Source organism: Asparagus officinalis, chromosome 6 (assembly GCF_001876935.1).
Source record: "Asparagus officinalis chromosome 6, Aspof.V1, whole genome shotgun sequence".
In the NCBI taxonomy this organism is placed as follows: domain Eukaryota; kingdom Viridiplantae; phylum Streptophyta; class Magnoliopsida; order Asparagales; family Asparagaceae; genus Asparagus; species Asparagus officinalis.
Genome location: NC_033799.1, coordinates 18,041,787 through 18,058,854, shown reverse-complemented (window position 1 = coordinate 18,058,854; position 17,068 = coordinate 18,041,787). Strand labels below are relative to the sequence as shown.

The window sequence follows — 17,068 nt, the reverse complement described above, 5'->3', positions numbered from 1 at the left end:
AGGAGCTAATTAAGGGGGCAGTTGCCACCCCTAAACCCCCTATAAATAGTGGGAAACTCAACTGAGTTCGGGCTCTCCTTTTTTGGCTGGGATTTTTGAAGAACCCAGAATTAAACAAAGGGGAGAATCAAATTCATTCTCCTCTCTTTTGTAATCGGAATCCAAATTGTAATCGATTTTGAGAGGAATACAAGTCAATTTTTCTTTCATTGTCTTTTTACTTTAAATTTCCAACAAACAAAAGATGGCGACTCCGCTGGGGAACAACTTTTCTGACGAAGAAGTGGTGGCGCAATCCGACGTTCATCTCATTGGAACGACCGTTGAAACTCTGATCATCGAGTTCGATCAAGCCAAGTTTGAGAAGGCCCTCTCCTCCGGATCCTTTAGCCCCAAGGCTATGCGCAAGATCCACAAAGTTTCCGAGGAGACTAAAGCTCCAATTGTGGCCAACTCATCTAAAGACTATCTCCCATGGGGGTTGCACTGTTCATACAGTCCCCTCCCTAAAGGAGAAGTCTCGACTTTGGCACGACTCCAGAGCCGATCCTCCAATCAACGCGAACTCCGCGTTTGCGAGCCTCAATATGAGCTCTGCATAGGCCAAGCTAGACGCAACCCTCAGGGGTGCGTTTCCCAGATAGAACGCAGCCTTCAGAGGCGCGTTCCAACATCAGAACGCAGACCTCAAAACTGCGTTGATCTGGCTGAACGCAACTCTCAGGAGTGCGTCCCAGAACTAAAACGCAACTCTCAGGAGTGCGTTCCAAAATTTAAACGCAGACATCAAACCTGCGTTGATCTGGCTGAACGCAACTCTCAAGAGTGCGTCCCAGAACCAAAACGCAACTCTCAGGAGTGCGTTTCACAAACTGAACGCAACTCTCAGGAGTGCGTTTCTGAATCCGAACGCAGATCGCAGGACTGCGTTTCACTAGCAAAACGCAGACTTTGGTCTTGCGTTAATCAAGCTAAACACGACCCTCGTGTTCCTTCTTTGGAACACGATGTGATTCGTCGTGTTCAAAATGATCAACATGGATTTAAAATTCATGTTTACCAAGAACCAGTCCCATCCTTTAACGGACAGGGGGTTCCATCTCTACCCTCACGCTCTGTGAGAGGTGCCAAGGAGACTAAAGCTCCAAAGGTTGCTCCTATGCCAAAGGAAACCCTCTCCTTCAGCCGCCGAGATTACTCGAGCAGCCCCACCTCTAAAGGAGTGGACTCAGTTTATGCCAAACGCAGCCCTCAGTGGTGCGTTGTGCAATCAAAACGCAGCCTTCAAAACTGCGTTGATTTGGCGGAATGCAACTCTCAGGAGTGCGTTTCAGAACCAAAACGCAACTCTCAGGAGTGCGTTCAAGATCCAAAACGCAGACTTACAAACTGCGTTAACCAACAAAAACGCAACCGGCAAAGGTGCGTTTCATCAACAAAACGCAGACTTCGGTCTAGCGTTAGTAAAACAGAACACGACCCTCGTGTTTCTTCTTCAGAACACGATGCGATTTGTCGTGTTCAAAAAGATCAACGTGGACTCAAGATCCATGTTCACCAGGAGCCAGTCTCATCCTTTAATGGACAGGGGGTTCCATCTTTACCCTCACGCTCTGTGAGAGGTTCATCCCAAGTCTCTGACTTGCGGGAATTGCTGTCGATGTTCAACCGACCGACGAATGTCGTTTTGCTCAATAATCGACGACATCATCACAGGAAGAAGACTTTAGAGGATGAATACATTGGAGTCACTTCTAACATGGTTGGCAGAGGAAGATCATCAAACCTTAGTTCTGACGAGCCAGAGACAGATCGTTCTCCAAGCGTCAGAGAAATCACTAACGAGTTTGAAGGAATCTACCAACGTACTCGGACTCGAACAGGAGCCATTCCCCCTATCAACTATCGGAGTTTGGCCAGAGAAACTAATTCCGATGACGAACACTCAGCCATTGCGGAGTCCCAATCATCAAGCTCTTTCGTTGGGCATGAGAGCTTCGTCCACATGGCAGAACATTCGGAAGACCTTTCAAAGAGACTTGATGAACAGGAGGCCATGCTCAAATCTCAGCAGGAGGCCATCAATGAACTCATGGCCATGTTGACTCAAATCGTCGCAGACAAGGCCAAATCTCAGGAGACAGATTCACCGCTTAGGCAAGAATCTTTCCGAAGAGGAAAATCGTCTTCATCCCGACCTCACATAAGCAAAGGGAAGGGAAAAGTGGTTGATGATACAGTTTCTGACCAAGAAGCCCACAGCCTGGAATCTTCCTCTGATGAAGGAAGAGAGACTGAGAATGAGCAGAATCTTCAGTCTGCCAAAATGGAAGAATTAGAAACCCGCCTCAAAGCCCTTGCTAACAGAAGCGAGCTCCAAGATGAGGGAGTTATCAGACCCTATCCTGCCGAATGGGATGCAGCCCCTTATCCTCCAAAGTTCGAGGTCCCGACGCTACAAACTTTTGACGGCACGGGATCACCGAACCAACATATTTATCATTTCAAGTCACAGACTGGAAATATAATATCGAACGATGCCATACTGGCTCGATTGTTCATTGGCACCCTCAAGGGAATTGCCTTTGAATGGTTCAGGAAACTGCCTGCGGGCTGTATCCAAAAGTGGGCGGATCTAGAGAGACTCTTCCAGTCAAGATTCTTTGAAGAGGATACAGAAGTCTCCATTCATACCCTTCTCGCCACCAAGCAGAAGAAGAGGGAGTCCGTCAGAGCCTTCGTCAAAAGGTTCCGATCCATGGCTCTCCGGTGTTCGTCAGGTATGACACAATCTACCTTAGTAGAGACCTGTTGACATAACTTACAAACCGACCTACTAGCCCGAATAGGAGTTGCAGAATGCTGTTCTTGGAGACAACTAATCTCTCAAGGCGAACAAGCTCAAAAAATCATTGCCAGGATTAAAGCTGAAGAACAAAGTAGGCAGGATCAACCTGAGCAATCGGATCAAGCCCAATCTTCTCCAGAGCAATCGGACCAAGTCCAATCTCATCAGTCAGAAGGGGAAGATACTACGGCCACTGAAGCTAATCCTCTTCAGTAGGATACCGAGTCTCCAACAACTATCACGTTAATAGTTACCTCTGATAGTCAAACTCATCAGATAATGGCCTACCCTGTGATATGACTCTATTCAGACTTCATGGATAGTGCCCCACTAGGTGATGTGCTTTGTCTACCTCTTTTTATTCCCCTGCTAAGTCTTAATCAAGACTGGGGGTTGATTACTTGGAATCCACTGGATTAAGAGTAACGAATCTTTCACATCGTCGAGTTAACATTACACTTCTGACGATCATCATCCCCACAGATGCATTCAGTTTGCATCACTCCTCCAAATTCTTGTCACGTTAACAATACACCTCTGACAAAACCCACTTATCAATCCTCGTCAATAGGATGATAAGTCCCCAAAGTTGCTCCAATTGCAACACAAATCCTGTCACGTTAACACTACACCTCTGACAAAATCAACTTATCGACTCTCTCCAATAGAGCGATAAGTTCTCAAAATTGCTTCCATAGCAATATCTTTCTTGTCACGTTAACACTACACCTCTGACAAAAATCCACTTATCGACTCTCTCCAATAGAGCGATAAGTTCTCAAAATTGCTTCCATAGCAATATCTTTCTTGTCACGTTAACACTACACCTCTGACAAAATCCGCTTATCGACTCTCTTCAATGGAGCGATAGGTCCACAAACTCGTCAAGTTAACACCACACCTCTGACGACCAAATCAACTTATCGACTCTCTTCAATAGAGCGATAGGTCCATAAAATACTGTTATGTTAACATAACACCTCTAACAGTCAACCCCCCAATGAACTTGTTAATTCTTTCGGTGTTTCAAGCTACACAGGAAGAAATGACACCAAAAATCCATGCCTTCACGCATGGGGGACTTTATCTCGATCCCTAATTAGAGATAAGTCTGCATCTAACACATGCTGCCGGGTAGCCTATTCCCGCAATAATAGCAAAGCCTACGTATTCAATATCGTAGCAGGTCGTTATTAATAACGCCAAAATCCATGCCTTACACGCATGGGGAATTTTATCCTGAATCCTAAGTAAGGATAAGTCAATGTCTAACACATGTTGCCGGGTAGCCTATTCCCGTAATAATAGCAAAAGCCTACGTATTCAATATCGTAGCACCAAAATCCATGCCTTACACGCATGGGGAATTTTATCCTGAATCCTAAGTAGGGATAAGTCAATGTCTAACACACGTTGCCGGTTAGTCTTTTACCGTGAAAAGGACATCAAAATCCATGCCTCACACGCATGGGGGACTTTATCTCGATCCCTAAATAGAGATAAGTCTACGCCTAACACGCGTTGCCGGTTAGTCTTTTCCCGTCAAAATGACAAAGTCTATGTATTCAAAATCATAGCATCAAGACTAAGAGAGTTCATTCTCTTAGCACAACGTTACATGTGGAACGGACCTAGATAATTCACATGCTAGCCCGACTCAAACGGTAGTCGGTAAAGGCTTATCAAATCCGTTGATGGCTGAGGGTTTGCCAAAAATCCTATGCACGTTTGCAGGTCCATCAGCTTAATGGATGTGAGCCGAGACTTAAGACAGATGCGCCAAAGACAAGTCTCAAAGACTTAGTCAAAAATGCACGGAAGCCACTCCCATGTCTTAAGTCAAAACGTTGAGGTCAGACCCGCGATGCAAAAACCGAACGCCGAGGATACACTCGCATTCCAAATTCAACATGCAAAGGTGAAACCCGCATCTCAAGTTCAAAATGCAGGGTCCACTCCCACATTCCAGAAGCAGGATTATGGCGCATACCTTCACGCAGGTCCTGCATGGAAAATCCCTTCAACCAAGCTGCCTTCGAAGCGAGTGCAGAGAACTACTCCTTTGTGACAGCTCCAAGATCAGAGTGAGATCCAAAGTATTCCAAAAATTCGTCCCAGTCAACTGCGAACTTTCGAAAACTTTGGAGGGGGTTCTGTAGGCTGTCTAAAAATCACAATAGATAGTTAATCCCCCATCAAATACCGATGATGGAAGTTACAATCTACCGACTTCCAGAAGGCTACAATTTGAGGACTTTCACGTAGAAGGTTACAATCTGACGACCTTCACAACAACTAATGAATGCCCTAATTCAACAGCCTTCACAATCAAGATCGGGAGTTACAATCTGACGACTCTCATATTTTCAAGGAGCCAAGACGAAGATTACAAGAGGACGATCTGTGCAAAGCTCTAGCAAAAGAGACTACAAATTGACGGTCTCTTCATATTGGAATGCAGATATCTCTCAAACCGTAAGGAATTTGGCGAAACGGAGGAAGCGAACCGAAGCCTTCGGCTAGGTTCGGATGGCCCCGTCTCGTCGAGATAGCCGATTTTCATATATAATTCGTCTAATTCCGACTTACGGTTTGAAAGTTATGACCTGTTCTTCGCAGCAAATTATGTTCTGAGGTCCGTCTGCAAGACTGGACTTCATCAGAACATTGGACTTAGCCTGAAGCCCGCCAAGCCCGCCTAAGGTTCGCCTCTGCATTACAGAGTCAAAGCGCACATGCTCAACTCTGCGTTTTCAACATCAAAACGCAGAGTTAATCGCTAAAATAGCATAACTGTGCGTTTTCAGCCGTTAACAGGCTCAACTCTGCGTTTTCAACATCAAAACGCAGAGTTAACCTCTAAAACAACACGAACTGTGCGTTTTCAGCCGTTAACAGGATCAACTCTGCGTTTTCAACATCAAAACGCAGAGTTAATCTCTAAAATAGCACAACTGTGCGTTTTCAGCCTAAAACAGGCTTAACTCTGCGTTTTCCAGCAGACATCTAACTCTGTGACGCAGAGTTAAAGCACAAACGCACACATAACGTGCGTTCTTCAACAAACTCAACCATGCGTCCCAAACTCATGATGCAGAGTTGAATTTCAACGCACAAGCTACCTGTATGTCTCCAATTCCAGAACGCATGCGGCCTGTGCGTTTCAAACCTTTGACAAAGGTTTAACTCTGCGTCTCAGGCCTTAGACGCAGAGTTAAGGCCCAGAACGCCGTTTTTAGCGTTTGACTCGTTCAAGCACGCAATGAACAGTTCCAGGAACTGTTTTTCCCCACGATTTGAGGGATTTTCGCCCCACTTAAGAGCGGATTAAGGGGGTAGTTACCACCCTAAATCCCCTATAAATAGTAGGAAACTCAACTGAGTTCAGATGCTTCTTTTTTGGGCAGCAAAGAAGCGATCTGCGGCTTTTTTGGCTTTTTTGGCTCTGGGCTCTGGGATCCTTCTTTTTGGGCAGCAAGGGGGAGATCGACGTTCATCCCCAGCAACGATCGACCACAGGAGCATTCCCTTGGCTTATTAACCGAACTTTCGGTTCAAATCAACTCTTTTTCAAGAGTTCAAACTCGTTCAGAGTTATCAACTCGATCAGAGTTCAAAACTTGCTCTGCAAGTTCTTCTAAAACTCGTTCAGAGTTATCAACTCAATCAGAGTTCAAAACTTGCTCTGCAAGTTCTTCTAAAACTCGTTCAGAGTTATCAACTCGTCAAGAGTTATTTTCCAAAACTTGCCACGCAAGTTCTCCACAGCGTCAAATCGTGAGGAGAAAATCACGTTCCAGTGAATCAAGACGTTCGGATCGTCAACGAGAAGCAAACTCGACGCGAGCATTCGAGGGAGGCATCTCATCGCCACTGTGAAGAACCCAGAATTAAACAAAGGGGAGAATCAAATTCATTCTTCTCTCTTTTGTAATCGGAATCCAAATTGTAATTGATTTTGAGAGGAATACAAGTCAAATTTTTCTTTCATTGTCTTTTTACTGCAAATTTCCAACAAACAGTTACTAGATCTTTGATAAATTGGTCAATTTAGGGGTTTGATATTGGGATTTCAATTGATGGATTTTATTGTTGTTAAAAAAAATTTAAATTCCTAACTCATGAATTTTAGTTAATATACTATATTTTATTGTTGATTTTAAATGAGTTTATGGGAGTTTGTTTTAATTACAGAAGTAGTAATTTTCTTGTATATGATGTGAAGAATAGCTCAAACTTTTTTAAAAGTAATTTTTAGTATTTTTTTTTAAAAGTATCTTTGTAGCTTAATGTGGTATATATGATGAAAGTTTCGATGAGAAATACTACGAAAGTTCTTATTGTAATTTGGTATTCGGGATATTAAGTAGTTTTTTTTACAAGTTATTCCAAGAAAGATTATACCTACATATTGGAAGAGAGTTGTTGCTTCATATTATCATTGTAAATTATAGATTCATGACTCTATGGTCATTCTTGTCAATGCACTTTGTATATTGATAGAATTGGCTATGGACAATGGTATTGAGGTTGTGATTCATTGTAAATAATGGTAAGTGTACTTAAATTTATTATCGCCTCATTGAAGTCCAAGCTTTCATTTGTTTGGCGAGTCTAATAGGTATAGGAATACTATTATTTGTTGGTATAAGATTTCACCCTTAGAACTTGTTAATATTATGAAATAGTTTTAATTATTTCTAAATGTTTAAGTAATGTTTTGTAAGCACTTAAAAGTAATTTGAACATGGTGCATTTCTTAGTTGTTGCGCTCTTTTTGTTTTGTGGATAAAATATGATGAAAGTTTGGATGAGAAGTACTAAGAAAGTTCCAATTGGAGTTTGGTATTGGTTAATTATGTACTTTTTAAAAAAATAATTTGCATATCCAATTAATTTCTACGACTTGAATACGGTGCATTTCTTAGTTGGTAAATTGTATGGTTGTTTATACGATGTAATGGCTATCGTATCTTGATAAATGCATGATTTTGTTTGTTTTAATAATGTTAATACCTACTTTAATATGATGCTAGTATTATAGATGGATGATGGCCTTGATGAAGAGACTGTAATTGACATGTGCTCGGGTGTCGCACTCTCTATTTTAGTCATGATTATGACATTTTATGAGGAGAATGAAAAGTAGATGTAGGTCCATTCGCCAGGGTCCTAGTGAGGAGAAAAAAAATCACATGGATCAGACATATAATGGATTCAGTGATAGCTATGTCAACTATGTTAGAATGCGCAGTGGTGCTTTTATGAAGCTTGCAAAATGTATGAGGAGGGGTGATGTATTACGAGACTCGAGACACGTTACAGTAGAGGAGCAGCTTGCTATGACTTTTAATATATTGGGGCATAAAACTAAAAATCGAATTGTTAGGTCATATTTTATTAGATCTGGTGAGACTGTAAGTAGATATTTTAACAACTTATTAGAAGCAATTTGCCACATACGTCCGCACTTCTTGAGACATGCACGAAATGAAGTTTTGCCAGAGATCATGAACAATCCTTTATACTACCCTTATGTTAAGGTATACACTCTATACTTTGTGAATATCTCCATTACTTGTTTAATTTAATACAGATATTCACTAGTAATATTTTATACTATAGGATTGTATCAGTATGATAGATGGAACACGTATTGATGCTATGTTACCCGCCCATCTTGCTCCATGATTCTGTGGTCGCAAAGGAGTCACAAAAAATATTCTAGTGGCGTGTACTCCAAACAAGCTATTCACCTACGTATTAGCGGGTTAGGAAGATTCTGCAAATGACTTTAGAGTCCTTCAAGATGCATTATCTAGACCACATCCTCATGGCCTGAGAGTATATGATGGTAATTTCATTAAAATTTCAAATCCTACATATTTACTTCAGCAATAAGATTGATATCCAATGCAATGTTAAAAATACTAATAAACAATTTTATATCATGAAAATTATAGGAAAATATTATTTGTATGATGATGGATACACGACCATGCCTGGCTTTATCTCCCCATATCGTGGTGTCTGTTACCATTTGAAGGAACAAATAGGAAGAACACCCAAAAATAGAAGGGAATTATTCAATCTTAGACATTCTTCATTAAGGTCTAAGATTGAATCTACATTTGGTTGTTTGAAGAATCGTTTCAAGATTCTCACTGCTAAGCCTCATTACTTCATGCACAAGTTGATATTGTATTGGCATGCGTGGTTCTTCACAATTACATTGTAATGGTTGACCCGGATGATGAGATATTCAATAATACAGTTGACATTGAAGAGGTTAAATGTGATATTGCGGGCAAAGAAAAAAAATAATATTGTCAATTTTTCTCAACCTCAAACTCAAAGGGAGCAAACTCAATCAAGAAATCTATGGAAGGATCGTAGAGATCAAATAGTTTGGGAGATATAGGTTGACTATTGTGAAAAGTATAAGGATGGGAATATCAATAAAATTGGTATGTGAATTTGCTTGACTTTGTAGTGATGGTTTGTTAGGAAAATTGGCTTGTGTAAATTTTCTATTATCAACAACATTATTTTATAAGCAAGTTTGTAAAACTATTTAATCTTCATATGTAATATTTGTGTGATGACCTATATATGTTGTATGTACTTTAATTCTATTATGTTTCAGTTACTTTACTTTGTTTTATGTGTGGTGAATTAGCTTAACTTTGTTTGGTGTACTTTTATCAAATTATTTTTAGGTATGTCCGACAACTTTAGTTGTGAGAAACTTGATAAGGGTAAGGAAAAAACACGGCATCAACTCCATCCCCTAGGACCCCAAGAAATTCATCAATCCCTTGTGGGTTCAACCTGGGATATATGCCCTATCATTCTTCACAAGTTGGTCAATGTCCTAATTCATGGAACAATTTTAAAATGCAAGATGGTAACTTTTGGGTAATGACCTAGCAACCACCAATTTCATTAATGAACATGTTAAATGCTCTTATCTTGCAACATCCAAGTTTTAGCATGGGTGAAACCCCATCCCCTAATTAACAATGTCAAAGAAACAAGAAGAATGCTATTGATGTTGAGGATGATGAAAGTACATCCCCCAACCCAAAGAGGAAAAAAAAGTTCTTGCTAATAAAAATAAAATTAAGACTACAAGCACGGGGAGTGCTAACCAATTATGAGAGAGCAAATATGATGATGTGCTAATTCCTTTCCTTGCAAACTATATCAACCAATGGATGAAAGCCGATAAAAAGTTCAAGAAGACTGCTTATCATTCGGCCGTCATTGAGATCAATAAACAGTTTGGCTCAGGATTTACTAGAAAAAAATATGGACAACCATATGAAAACTTGTCGTAATAGGTATTTTGACATGCAAAAATGCTATAATTTGAGCGGTGTGGGTTGGGATGATGTGAATGAATAAACAATTTACTATGGATGAAGATTGCTTTGATAGATGGCTTGAGGTAGAAAAAAAATTAACATTTTTTATTTGAATGAAACATATTATTTTATTTTTGAATAAGTTTAGAGTTAATATATATCCTTAACTTTGCAGAACAAAAGTATTCCTAGTTCTAAGCTTAGGGAATACATCAACAACCTTATGAAACATTTTAAAAATCTTGTAATTATTATCGAAAATGATCAAGCAAGAGGAGACAAATTCGGTGGTAGTTTACATTTTAGTATTGATGCAAATGATGATGATATCGCAACGCATAGAGAGAACACTCGTAGCTATGTATCGTTAGATGACAAGAGGTTAATATGCATGGGGCAGAGAAGTTGGGCAAAGCTATATTTACACACAAAGCGGACTTTAGCTTGGAAGTTCTTGATAAGTTTTATCAAGAATTGCATGAAAAAGAATCACGTGCTAGGCCATTTATAGGGCGGTCATCTGTCATGCAAAAGAAGGTGTTGAAGGATTTCATGTAGAGTCGACAGTGAATTTGACCGAAGGATGATTTTGAGATGTTTTTGTATATCTAATTGTCTGCAATAACGTTTATTTTTTTTTGTATGTAAATGGGCTTAATGAATGCTCATTCTTTTGGCTACAACAATGTTAATTTGCTTATTTTTGTATGTAAATGAGCTTGATGAATGCTCATTCTTTTGGCTAGATTTCCTAATTCATGTGTAATATTGTGTTCATGACACTAAATGTGATTGATGTATGAAACCATCTTTATAATTGACATGAGAACTTGTGATGACTATTTAATTTTTACTCTTTAATATTTTTAGTTGTTTGATACATGTATAATTAATTGATTGGTTGTAATTATCAAAATTTGGTCTTCGATTGTTGACATATTTCTCGTGCAATGTAGATTGGGAATGCACCATGCAGCCCGGGCCCGATAGTGATGAGGTCCTCTATGATCAATCTCGGCACCGTTCTCAGAAAATATCATTTTCGGAGGTAACTGATTTGTTAAATACAAGTAAACTATTATCTCCATTACTATTTCATTTGCGTCTAATAATATATTGAATAATTATGTAGAGAGGACCGGAGTTAGTCATGTTTAATCATAGCCTAGGTCATTCTCGATGGACACTTGATGATGAGCGTATGATCGCCATAGTAGCACAAGCTGGTTTTCTTACATGATCGAAGCTAAGATGGATGAAATTAGATTGGCCGCTTATTACTGCTTTGATAGATAGATGGAGGCCAAAGATAAACACAATCCACCTGCACCTCGGAGAGTCGACCATTACTCTTCAAGACGTATCAGTCATACTAGATATTCGCATTGATGGTCCGTGTGTTATAGGCATAGATAACCGTGCATGGCGAAAAGTATGTGATGATTTGTTAGGAGCAACTCCACCCTCGTTGACCGGAGGGTATATGAGACTGAAGTGGTTGAAGGAGAATTTCTCGCACCTGCTGTTAGCTGATGCAACACAAGAGGTGATTGAGCGCCATACACATGCTTATATTTTGCACATGACTGGGACAATTCTTTTTCCTGATTCCAGTAAAGATAAAATACATTTGAGGTATGTGAATTAATTGTTTTAAAATTTTATATAATCACATTGGAGACTTGACCTTATCTTTGACTATTTTTTTAAATGTGCCTAGGTGGTTATCAATCATTGAGGACTTAGACATTTGCGGCACACTATCATGGGGTAGTGCTGTTTTAGCATACCTGTATTGAGAAATGTAAAAGGTGGCTTTAATGCAAAATAAAGAGCTGAAGGGATGTCTTTCTTTATTGCAAGTTTGGGGGGTGGGAGAGACTTGTTCTAAGAACGAGATTATGCGAGACTTGAGTTTTAGATGGACATATACCGCTTGGGTGTAGGTAGACACATCTGAATCTAGCCAATGCATTAATATTTTCCAATTATATTCGTGAATTATTTGAACCTTGAATAAGTTTGAAATCTATACAGATGAAACGTCCAGAAATGTTATGACCAGACCCCAGCAAGATAGTTGGACTTTTACAAAAATGAGCTTGATCGGATAAAGATTTTCCAGGTTTTTGAATTTAACTTCAAGAATATTCAATCTTATAAGGAACTAACACAAATCTAATTTATGAAATACTAATGCATGTAATGTTATTTAGTTCTCCTAGGAGCCATATGATACGCTTCCACAACTACCACTAATCTGCACGGAAGGTCAAGGAATATGGAGAGTAAGAGTTCCACTAATATGCTTTGAAATAGTAGAGATGCATGTGTCGGATCGTGTGCTTAGACAATTTGGAATACCGCAACACATTCCAGAAGAAGTTCAAAAAGTAGAGAGAAATATCATGAAATGAGGTCATCATATAGACTGGGCAAATACTCATGTGCGATATATAGAGAAATGGAATGATCACCATTTCTGTATCGTACAACCACTTGATCCTCCTCTTCAGGAGTCGGCTTATATTACATGGTATTGGAGGATTACTCAAAGATGGATTATAAATGAGACCGGTCCTCCACTAGATGATGATCAACAACGTGCCCTACAAAAGAGATACATGCCCGGGGGGTTAGATGAGAGAGAATTTGTAAGTTATTTGGATGGTAAGCTCATCACTTGTTTCGTATTGTTAAAATTATTTAAGTATTCCAATTTTTGTCTTGCATGCAAATAAATGCTTTTGATGATATTGAGGCTATTGCAAACGAGGGTCCGACACAATCAGGAAGAGATCCATCGTGACCACTATTCAAAAAGATATTGCAGAGAATTCGTAGAGGTATGAATTGAACTCACGAGGATCTTCATGATGGTCGGGAGGTAATGGTTCAACCAAGTCAACGGAGATGACAAGGATCTTGTAGGAATGATGATGAGGCTAGTCCTTCACAACAAGTTAGTGCTACATCTCAAACACACACATACCCCCAACCAGACAATGAACTCATGTAACATCAACCTCCTAAAGGACGACGAAGATCTTCTCGGGTGACTGGAGCAAGACAAAGGCGGCTGAGATGATTTCTAGGTTATGTTTGTGGATTGATTACAATTTAGAGCTATATTTGTTGTTTCACATATCTTAGAAGAGATTATGTAGGTCCAGCTAGTAAAATATCGTTCTTGGCTTAGATATTAGAATTGATGATGAGGGGATGACATTAGAATACTTGACTCCTATGATTGTGATGATATGTAGTTTTTTGATACTATAACTTTTTGATTTTGTTTATTTTGTTTTGCTCATGTATTTATTTGACATTTCTGCTGATTTGTGTGTTCGTGATGATATAGAATGCTTTGAGAATTCATTTATCTATCAGGATAGGAATTGTGATATGGGATTTTAATTTGATATTTTTTGATGTGACTCTGCTGCCTTAGTTCAGGCAAAGGGTTATGAGAACAACGAGACAGGACCAAAAGCAAAAAAGGTATGGGCATGAGATTATTCTTTTTCGCTCTTAAGTGATGCCTTTTTCATTTTTATTATTTTCTATGTGTTGCATGTCATTTTATGGAGCTCTTTTTCACATAAATTTCATCATTTTGATTATCATTGTGATTTAGTTGATACATTGTCGCATTGGAGGCTTAACACTTGACAGGAAGGGGAAAAAAAAGCCGTGGGAGGCTTATTTCTCTGCCTTGCTGTGGTGTATCTGGATTAACAGAAACTCTCGAATCTTTCTACACTAGTTTGTAAGCACTCTCTAGAGCTCAGAGGACCGCTACTATGACCCAGTCAAGACATGCGACGACTAGCGGTAGCGCAGGCTGCCCAAATATCATGGATTGAAGCAGCTGATATGGACAGAGTCTTTTGCTCTTGTATAAACACTGAATGTCAAGACTTTTTATGCTCTTTTCAGTAGTTGTAGTAGCTTTAACTTTTGGATGATGTACTGGTGATTTTATGCTTATGTCTACAGCTTAGAGCTGGAGGTAGAATATTTCTCTTTTGCAAAGTAATACAATGACATGGGTGGAGTTTTTAGGAAATCCATGGGACTACTAGTCCCATGGATTATATTTCTGCAAAATCTACGAGACTAGTGGTCCCGTTTACTGTTTGTGCACATTTTTGCGCACGCCCAGCAAGTCAACGGGACTAATAGTCCCGTAGATTTTGTTTCTACAAAATCTACGGGACTTGATGTCCCATGAACTCTAAATTTTGGAGATTATCTTCTTAAAAAGCCCCTCAACTTCACAAATATTGATGTCAGTCAGTCATTATCAAATTATTTGCACTTATTTCCTCAAATCCTTTCAATTTTTTTTTAAAAAATTACTACATCAAACTTAATATTAATCTATCAAATCTTTAGAGATTTTTGAATTACCCTCCTAAATTTCTATAATTAGTTGAAAGTAGTCACTAAAATATCTAAATATATTACAAATTACCCCCTTAAATTTAAAAGTAGACCCCCAAATCTTTAAACATTCAATTTCCTCTCTCAAATGTTTATATTTTGAATTTAGTCTCTCAAGTAGACCCCCAAATCTTTAAACATTCAATTTCCTTAAGCTGTTTGGTTGTTGTTGGTAAAGTTGTGTATTTATGACACAACTTGGAAAATTGTTGTCCACCTCATCAATTTTACTTTTATATTTTTCTTTGTTTGTTTTTGATTCCATTGGAATCATAAATTGCTTGTTTGGTTTGTAAATGTAACTTTAATTGTTTATTTGGAAAGTGTAAAAAGTGGTCCCTACTCAAATGATCATATTGGTTGGAATTATTTTTTATTATTTTTTCCTGACTTTAATGTCAGCTTTCTCCTAAAATCATGTCTTTTTTTATGAAATCACTTTACAGCGATGGGAGGGGGGGGGGGGTGGTTGGTGGTGTGTTAGGGGGTGTGCCCCTAACATTATTTTTTTAGTGTAGAAGCTTTGCTTTTGGCATTCGGTCATGCCAGCCCGTTTCTCACACGCATGGTTTCTAAATTCCTTGTGAAGTTTGTTGAGGTTGACAGCCATGGGGTGTGTTTCATCTAGATTTGTTGCTCTTTAGACTTTTTATTATGTTTTCTCTTCTTTTTTGTACTGGAAAAAAATATCCCAAAGTTAAAAGGAGTTTTTTTAATAAAATCTTAAAGTTAAAGAGGTTTTCTAATAATCCCTAACTTAAGGGAGGATTCTGATATTCGAAAACTTAGAGCGTTGTTTGATAATTGTCTAAAATTAAGCCAAAATTAAACTATCAAAATGCAAATGTCTATTTATAAGATCTGGAAGTAGTCCCCAACTCAAGGGGCAAAACAAAATCTCAACCCGAATTCAAATCGATATCAGATTTCCATATCGAACTAGTATTTTAACCCGTGTGATGCACGTATTAGTGTTTTTATTGATGCATATTATGCGTAGTACGTATACATCTGTGTGTAATTTGTGCTTTTTTGTTTAACTAGTATAATACACGTGCTTTGCACGTAAACGTACAAAATTTTTATTCAATAATAAAACTATGTGTTAATAAATAAAATTTTACAATAAGATTGCTTAAAAAGAAATGTACGAATTAGTTATTATTGTGTAGTTATTACAATTGAATAATTTTCTTTCAATGATTGCCCGGTGTTAACCTTTTTTAAAAAAAGTCCCCAAACCTAAAAGTGTTCTTAAGTAAAACTCACAATTCTATAAGTTCTCTTACATATGCTCTTCCAACTTAAAAGTTGTTAAATTAACTCTAAATTAACTAGACTGCATTAATCTTGCTAGCTTTTCCTAATGTTTCCTAAATAGTTACACTTGATACCTGTAATATATTGTTGGCCTTCTTGTTTTGATGATGTTTAACAAACAATTTACCACTAATATTGTTTGTCTAGTATTTGTATTTTCTTATTTATTATAGACAAACAACGTCGTTGGAGGTTGGATGGATTGCGCCATAACGATCATATCAAATGGAGGTTGGCGGAATTATGGAGTGAAGCATCGTACAATTCAAGTTCAAGATCCAAGTTTAGCTTCATCCGCAACGTGTACCAAGTTGAGCTACAATGAAGATCAAGACCAAGCTTGGGTAATCTAGTTTAGATTTTATATTATGTGTGTTAGATACTCTAAGCTCAATATCATACACACACACATTTATTGGTTTCTTCGTATATATATATATATATATAGTTATATATATATACATAAGTTTTGGTTTCTATGCATATATATAGTTATATATATATATATATACATGTGTTTTTGAGTTTTCATGTTTATAAATATGAAATCATATATTTCATATTTATTATTGTGTTTTAGTATATATTGCATAGAATATGCAATTTTGTGAAAATATTGTTTTCTTAGTTTTTGGACTTAACAATAATCATATACATGTTTTACTAAGTCTATAAAAACATTTCACAAAGTTTCAAAAGTTGGTTTATGTCAAAACATCAAAATTCAAGTATCTCATATTTTCATGTTTTGAACTATTTTGCAAAATGATGATTTTTCACAAATGGGAAATGCAATTTAAAAAATTCTTTTTGTAACATGTTTGTTTTCATGTTTATATACATTTCCCAAAGTTTCATTATTTTTGGACTTCATTTGTTATTTTTAACAATTTTCCAAAGTCTCAAAAATCAGCTTTTAAAAACCTGTTTTACTGTGTATCAGATTTCGGTCGACCACACCGGTCGACCGCTCATATGTTTATTCATCAGTGGGCAGCAGAAAGTTTGTCGGTCAACTGGTGCGGTCGACCGAGAGCTCGAAATTTCCATCGGTCGACCGCACCGGTCGACCGAAGAAGTCTCTGCT

General features: G+C 38.2%; 1 protein-coding gene across 1 annotated transcript; it reads left to right on the top strand.

Annotated features, from left to right (window-relative positions):
• On the top strand, positions 8,044-12,014 carry LOC109845825 (protein MAIN-LIKE 2-like). Its single transcript, XM_020415090.1, has 5 exons — positions 8,044-8,128; positions 11,172-11,263; positions 11,348-11,441; positions 11,622-11,850; positions 11,936-12,014. The coding sequence occupies exons 1-5, from the start codon at positions 8,044-8,046 to the stop codon at positions 12,012-12,014; spliced, it is 579 nt and encodes a 192-aa protein (XP_020270679.1).